The sequence below is a fragment of the Carya illinoinensis genome, chromosome 1 (assembly GCF_018687715.1).
Source record: "Carya illinoinensis cultivar Pawnee chromosome 1, C.illinoinensisPawnee_v1, whole genome shotgun sequence".
NCBI classification, from domain to species: domain Eukaryota; kingdom Viridiplantae; phylum Streptophyta; class Magnoliopsida; order Fagales; family Juglandaceae; genus Carya; species Carya illinoinensis.
In genome coordinates this window covers 28,999,498-29,006,914 of record NC_056752.1, presented here as the reverse complement: position 1 = coordinate 29,006,914, position 7,417 = coordinate 28,999,498, and the positions used below count along the sequence as shown (strand labels likewise).

The following is a 7,417-nucleotide window of genomic DNA, read 5'->3' as shown; positions in this document are numbered from 1 at the left end:
AGTCAGTTGAGCATGCATTATGGGAGTGTATTTCAACCAGAGATGTATGGGGGCAATGCTCAATTAGAAACCAAAAAATCCAATCTCAACGAAAGGTTTTAAGGATATTCTAGATGAATTGTTTGATCTCCTAGAAAAGAAGGAAGTGGAACACTTCTCAGTTATTTCCTGGAAGATACGGGCTAGAAGAAATGATTTTGTGTTCAAAGGTGCTTTTTACTCATCCAAATATGCTAGTGCACCACTAAGTGCTTCTGTTGCAAGAGTACCAACAGTTCATAATACAACAATTCTTATCCAGCAAGCTCCTTCTCAAGATGTCTATAAGCTTAATTGGGATGCAATAGTGGATAAAACTCATTGTAAGGCTGGAATTAAAGCAATCATTCAAGATTGGGAAGGTTTTGTTATTGTCACTTTAAGGATAAATAGTGATCTATATCTTGATCCACTATTAGCACAAGCACTTGCAACACTTCATGCTGTCATTTTTTGTAAGGATTTGGGACTAAAGAGGCATAATCAAGAGTGATGCTCTTCAAGTTGTTGGAAGGTCCAGAATCTAGAAGTAGATGATACTTGTTTTGGTATATTCATATCAGAAATTGTTGTGACTCAGGACTTTTTTTTTATCAACGGTCAATGAACCACATGGGAGGGATTGTAATAAGGCTGCTTATGCCTTAAGCAAAGATGCTTTAGGTATTACTGACATTATGATTAATCTAGAGGAATTTCCTCAATGTATTTGTTCATTTTGTTAAAGCTATCAATAAAGTTTGATTTCTCTAAAAAAAAAAAAAAATTAGCGGGTGCACCTGGGATCATTCTTAGGAGCTTTTAGAAAGTTTGGAGTCTGGACACTATAAAAACCTAGAATTTTTAAAGTTTAAAATTTCTTATAATTTCATTCTTAAATATTATTTAAATATATAAAACTTTTTCAATTTTAGATTTTTAATTTTTTTATTTAATTATTACTTAATTATTATTCAAATACAAAATCAATATACTTTTATAAATTTTTAAATAAAACATAAAAAATAATATAATTTTTATCAACTTTAAAATAAAAATAATATTAAAAATTTACATTCAAATAATTTTTTAATTTTATAATAATTTTTTAACTTTTTAATTTTTCTTTATTAAAATTTAATAAAATATTTTTATTTAAATTATTTCATTATTACTTACAAAAATAAAATAAAAATAAAATTATAAAGATTTGCCTTGGCCTCCCCTTAGTTTTCCTATTACGATTATTATTATAAAAAAAATTATTGGACAAGCAAAATCTCTATTCTCTCTCTCTCTCTCTCTCTCTCTCTAGTTCGCTCGCTCTTGCTTCGCTCTGGGGTCCATTCCTTTCCTTCCGGCAAAGCCCTACGAGAAGCTCCCGCTGAAACAATTTCTTCCTTCCACCAAGCGAAACCCTAATCTCTTTAGCCGAGCTCCCAAGAGGGGTCGATTCCATATTTTTTTGGCCATGGTATGTTTATTTGCTTTTATTCTTATGCTTGATTGCTGGAAAAAAAAAAAAAGAAACGGAGTAACAGAAATTGAACGAGTAGTAAAATTTAATTTTTATTTCTATGTTTTACTATTTCAATTAGCTCAGTTGAGGACTTATGCTTATGGTTAGAATTTGTGAGGTCTTTATGTTTCATAGATTTAGTTTTTCTTGTTTTCCCTGATGTTTTTTCGGCGCCCAAACACCGTCGTACATCAAGGACATTTTTTATTTTATTATTTGAGATTTGAGGATCGCCATTTGGTATCGTTGTGTCTGTAAACTTTGTGTGGTTCACAATTGCGTTGGGGTTTATAAATTTGTATATTCTACCTACCCAAACTAACAGAAAAGCACCAAAAAACAAGAGAGAAATAAACGCTTAGATCTCCAAACAATTTTGATTTCAAGGTACACTAGGAGTAACATTACGTGGTAACTCTTAAGTAGGTTGAGCTTTTGTTACTTATAAAAAAAAAAAAAAAAAAAAAAAAGTAGGTTGAGCTTTGGTGAAATTTACAATTGGATTACATGTCTTCCATATGATTAAGTGGGAAGCAGTAAATTTTACGTCAATCTGATTTCATATCCCATCCAATTAAAAACTTATTTGTTTGTTAGATTCTCAAAAATTTAAGAGAACTAATTAATTTTTTTCGCATTCTTTTAGATGCAATAGTTCTTAATCTCCAATCATCTTGATATTTGCAAGCATGATAGACACCTGGAGGTTATGTAACTCGACAGTAAGTTAAAATATTGATCTTATGGGAAGTTGTTCAGTAATTTCACATTTTAAAAGAGCTATACGAAATTTAGTTTGAATCTAACCCTTTGCATACATCACGATACTCAAATTATGGTAGTTTTATTTATTAAATGCATCAGTTTTGGATTGTTTTATTGATGTGAATGGGAGATTCTCAAGTGGAAATAAATTGCCATGTGCATGCATGTGTATGGGCGTGATCTTGTGAGCGTGAGAGTGAAAGGGTGAGAGAGAGAGAGAGAGAGAGAGAGAGAGAGAGAGGGAGAGGGAGGGTGGAATTCCATTATTTTTCTTGTTTTCAAAGCTTTATCCTCAGCTTTTCAATTACGATGACTTGTTAGTTTCTTTTTCACAGGCTGCAAAAATTCTTGCTAACTTAATAGTGATGGGCTCAGGTATATTAGCGAGGGCTGTTGTTCAGGCATACCGTCAAGCACTTGCCAGTAAGTCTTTTGGATGTAGTAACTTAATGCTTTCCAATACATCTATCTCCTTGTTGTTTTAGAGTGGCCTACTTGCCTAGAGTAATGTAAACAGCACCCCTCCCCCTCTCTTAAGGCGTGTACAAAAACTGTGAAAACCGGCCGGGACCGACTCGGACCGGCAGTCAAATTACTGAACTGGCTGAAACCGGCAGAGAACCAGTCTGCCAGCAGTAGAAATAGGCTGAAACCGACGTCAGCCGGTTCGATTCCGGTTAACTGGCCGATTATATATACATATATATTATAATATACATGTATAAAACTCGCTGTATCACTTAAGTAAGTGAAACGATGTTGTTTTAAATCCAAATTTTTGAAAAAATATATATGAAATGACGCCGTTTAGTTTAATACACCAAATAGCACCGTTTTGGGTTAGGGCTTCAACCCTAACCCTTGACCCCCCCTTCCCCCCTCATTTTCACTGTGCTGTTTGTTCTTTGTTTCAGCTTTCCCTCTCCTCCCTCTTAGATCTCTGATCTCCCTCAAGTCTCATCTCTCTCTCTCTCTCTCTGATGCAATCTGCCCATCTCCATCATAGCTCTCTCATCTCCCTTTTAGCTCTGATAGGATGGACGACACATGCACTCCACAGTCACGCACAGAAGGCTACCTCCCTCTCTAGTCTCTAATTCATTTTTCTATTCTTTGGTTATTTTATTATTTGTAATTTTGTATTTGCTTGAGATCTCAGATTTGTGAGTTTTTTTTGTCAAAGACTGAAACTGATGGGGACACTGATGAACCGAGGGTAATCGGCCGAAACTGCGCTGGCCGGTTTTAACCCCCCTTCATTGACCGGTTTCGGTTGAGATAACCTCCTGAAACATGTAGGTGCGGTTTCTGTTTTGGATCAAAACCGTACCGATATGGTCGGTTTTCAACACCCCCCCCCCCCCCCCCCAAAAAAAAATCCACAAAAAAAAAAAAAAAAAAAAAAACCCAACAAAAAAATCAGGTGAGAGTGGGAACCCAATAAGGTGAGGTTTGGATAGTGAATTGAAATGAGAGGAGTTGAGATAAAAATTGAATAAAAGATTTTTAGAATATTATTATTATTATTATTATTATTATTATTATTATTATTATTATTATTTATTTTTAAAACCCCAAGGGTTTGGCCCAAGTGGTGAAGGCCTTGGTCTTGGGGTCTCATTCCCTTCAAGGTCCAAGGTTCAACACCTCATGGGTGCAAACAATCCTTTGGGGCCACACCCCTTGGTGAAAAGTCAGCGATTTAACCAATTCCGTGTAGGGAAATTTTCGAGGGTGCAGTGCACTGGACCAGGGTTTATTCTGCAGGGGTGGGTCCAAAGGGCCCTGCCTTGGAGAGGTTCCCCGACATCCAAAAAAAAAAAAAAATTATTTTTTAATATTATTTTGGTTCTGAAATTTGAAAAAGTTGAATTGTTGAATTGTTTATTATTATATTTTTGTGTGGGAATTTGAGAAGGTTGTAAAGATTAGATGAGTTGAGATAAACTTTGAATCCAAACAGGGCATAAGAGTGCCCTAACATGAAACCTAGCTCTAGGAGTATGATCATAGAAATCTGAACTTCTGTTAAATCCTTCAGATTAGTCACCCACAAGTTTCTCAAATGATGGAGCAACTTTTGGTGCCTTCACAATCACCAAACATGAATCATAACAATTATAAGATATTTATCCATTCCTGAAACATGATATGTGGGATTTTGCAGATGCCTCAAAATCTGGTGTTGCCCAAGAAACATTACAAAACACCGTCCGTAGAGCAGGCAAAGCAATGACAGAGCAAGAAGCTAGGCAGATTCTTGGTGTCTCTGATCAAACTGCTTGGGAGGAGGTTTTGAAGGTCTATATTGCTTGGATATTTATCTTTTTTCAATGTTTAGGTTCTAAAGCATCCTTTCATCTGCTGCAGAAATACAACACTTTGTTTGAGAGGAATGCCAAGAATGGGAGCTTTTACCTTCAGTCGAAGGTTCATAGAGCCAAGGAATGTTTAGAGTCTGTGTATCGAGATAAAGGTCAGGGTACCCCTAGTTGAAAACTTGGTGGAGCTCTTTGCATATAGTATACCTTGCCCCTTTATGACTATTTAAAAAATAAAATAAAAATCCTGTTCTTGACCCTTTTACTGTATAATTAACATTATAGTCTTATGGATGGCCTGAATATTGTACCTATGACTCATAGGCTATGAGTTGCAAAGTCGTAGTCTTATAGTCAACCTGGTAGTTGCAAAGTAGTCTAATAAAAATTGCTGCCTGAAATATTGAATTTTTGAATTCTACCGCGATCCCTGTTTGTGGAATTGTGTATAATTCCAAGATGATTCTTTCTGTCAATTTTGACGAATAAGCTGTCTCTGAATCAAAAGGACCAACCTAATGTATTTTTACAGAATGGATGTATTCATATACTCGTCCAAAAGTAAAAGTAAAAGAACAATTTGCTTATATTTCCTTTGGACTTCGGAGGTTGACTCATTGTGATTGAATTGAACTTTATATTTCTTTTCTTGGAACTTCATCTAGTAATGCATCATCCATTAAGACTTTGAAGTTTGCGGCAATGTCCTAAACATCAATTCTTATTGTTTCAGTTCCCATTCATGAATAATACCTCATCCACCCTGAAGTTATGCTTGTTTTGTTATTTGACACTCGTGAAGTTTTTCATGGGGTCGCCATATCTTGAATCTTTTCATGTATCAGTCATGCAGCTCTTTCTTCATTTTGGGTTAGGAAAAATGATATAGACACAAGTTTTATCCAATTATTATGAAAGAGTTCCGTTATATACTGTCACTTATGTGTACTCTTTGCATATTCCATTGATGTGATTGGTCAAAACAATTATTTTACATTGAAAAAAGGTTATGTAATCAATCATATCAGTAAAATGCGAAGTACACAAAAGTGACTGCATGAAAACCTGCTTCTATGGCACGTATATACAATAATACAATTTCAACTTTTGATCTGTATTGAAAATATTTTATTGTTATATGGCAATGCAACAAAGGCAGATTGAATAATATTGAGTAAAAGTTGTCTTTATCATTTCCCTTTGGGATGTTAGCCGCATGACTTTTCTAGACATACATCATTGGGGTGACTTGCATGGATATCTGTTCCTGTTTTCACAAACATTATACAGCAGTGTATTTTCCTCTTTTTTCTTTTGATGCTTTAGCATCCACTGGACGTTAACTTTTTTGTGGTGATTAAAGAAGAGAGCGAGTCCCTTTACCGGTTGCTTTAGCATCTTTATCATCACTATGGGAACGCATTTCTATTGCTAAAGTATATATAGATGACAATATAATTATTCATTGTGTTCTGTCATTTGATGTCGTCATCATGAAACACTAGTCTCCTTTATGGCTTTACCTTGCTTTAGGTCCTCCTTTAATTTCAAAACGCTACGGAATAATATAGATATTCTAATTAGTTGATATAGATTGAACCTACATCCTCAAGGCCGAGGCCACCATAATAGAGGCGCGACTTCCTTTGCAAGTATGGTAATGTTCTTGTAGCTGAATGTTATGAATTAAAGTGCTTTAATTCTGATTCTTCAAGAGTTAAATAAAGCATGCTGATTTTTTTTTTTTTTTTTTTTTTTTTTTTATCCCTGGCAAAACATGCTGATTCCATATATTGGAATTGAAAATATTGACAACTTGTTTCTAGCTTTTTCGTTGTATGCTTTTTCTTTTCTTGTCATTTCTCCTTTTATTCAAAAGCTCAAACCTGTATGTTACGGGTCCAAGGCATAGGACTCCAAGACACTCCTCCACATATTTCCTAGCTATTTGTTTATATGCCGTAGGATGGCTTTTATGAGTTGGTTGCCTACCAGATGGAAAAGATGAGATCCTGTCAGATCGCTTTTCCACATGTCGCCGTAGGGATAGATCGTATTATTGTCCACATGTCACTTTGCACGGCAGGATCAGTCATCCACAAATGGCTACCTTCTCACCACAAGACGATGTCCGATCGTATTGGCCGTGGCTGTCTTCCCACCCTAAGACGAACGTTTGGCTCCCAGGATGGAATCAAGACAAATCAATGGGTTAGTAAATCAGCAAAAAACAATAAGACGTGGTTTAGCAGTAATGAAAAAATGAGAATAAGAACAAGAAGATACATGGTTAAGGAGGTTAGCAAAAAAGGAACAAGAACAGTAAACAACAATTTTGCGGTAAAAATGCTAAAAAAAGAAAAAAGAAGAATAGTTTAGGAAGTTAGCAAATAAGTCAGAGCAATAAGAAACAATTATATATGTGGTGAAACAGCAAGTAGGGCATGCAGAGTGAAGAGACGACTAGAAGTTCTGTAGAATTAACAAAAATATTATAGTGGAAGTAATAATTAATAGTTCTCAAGTAACAACAAAAGTAGAGTGGGTAGAAATAATTAATAGTTCTGCTAGAATAAATAAAATAGAGAGAGAGAGAGAGAGAGAGAGAGAGAGAGAGAGAGAGAGAGAGAGAGAGAGAGAGAGAGAGGGGGGGGGGGGGGGGGGGGTGGGTGGGTGGGCCTACTGCCGGACCAAGTTTCTAGTGGCTCACAGAAAGTATCCTTGGTATTTCATTGGAGATCCTCAGTCTTACTGATAAGTGATGCGTTCCTATGTTAAGGACCTTTTTCTATTA

At 35.5% G+C, this 7,417-nt stretch overlaps 1 protein-coding gene across 1 annotated transcript; it reads left to right on the top strand.

The window, feature by feature from the left end:
* Window positions 1-1,298: 1,298 nt before the first annotated feature.
* LOC122314724 (mitochondrial import inner membrane translocase subunit PAM16 like 2) lies at window positions 1,299-5,039 on the top strand. The gene is made up of 4 exons (XM_043130287.1): window positions 1,299-1,492; window positions 2,638-2,725; window positions 4,470-4,603; window positions 4,673-5,039. Exons 1-4 carry the CDS (start codon window positions 1,490-1,492, stop codon window positions 4,796-4,798), a joined length of 351 nt encoding a protein of 116 aa, XP_042986221.1. The 5' UTR covers window positions 1,299-1,489; the 3' UTR covers window positions 4,799-5,039.
* Window positions 5,040-7,417: the final 2,378 nt, after the last annotated feature.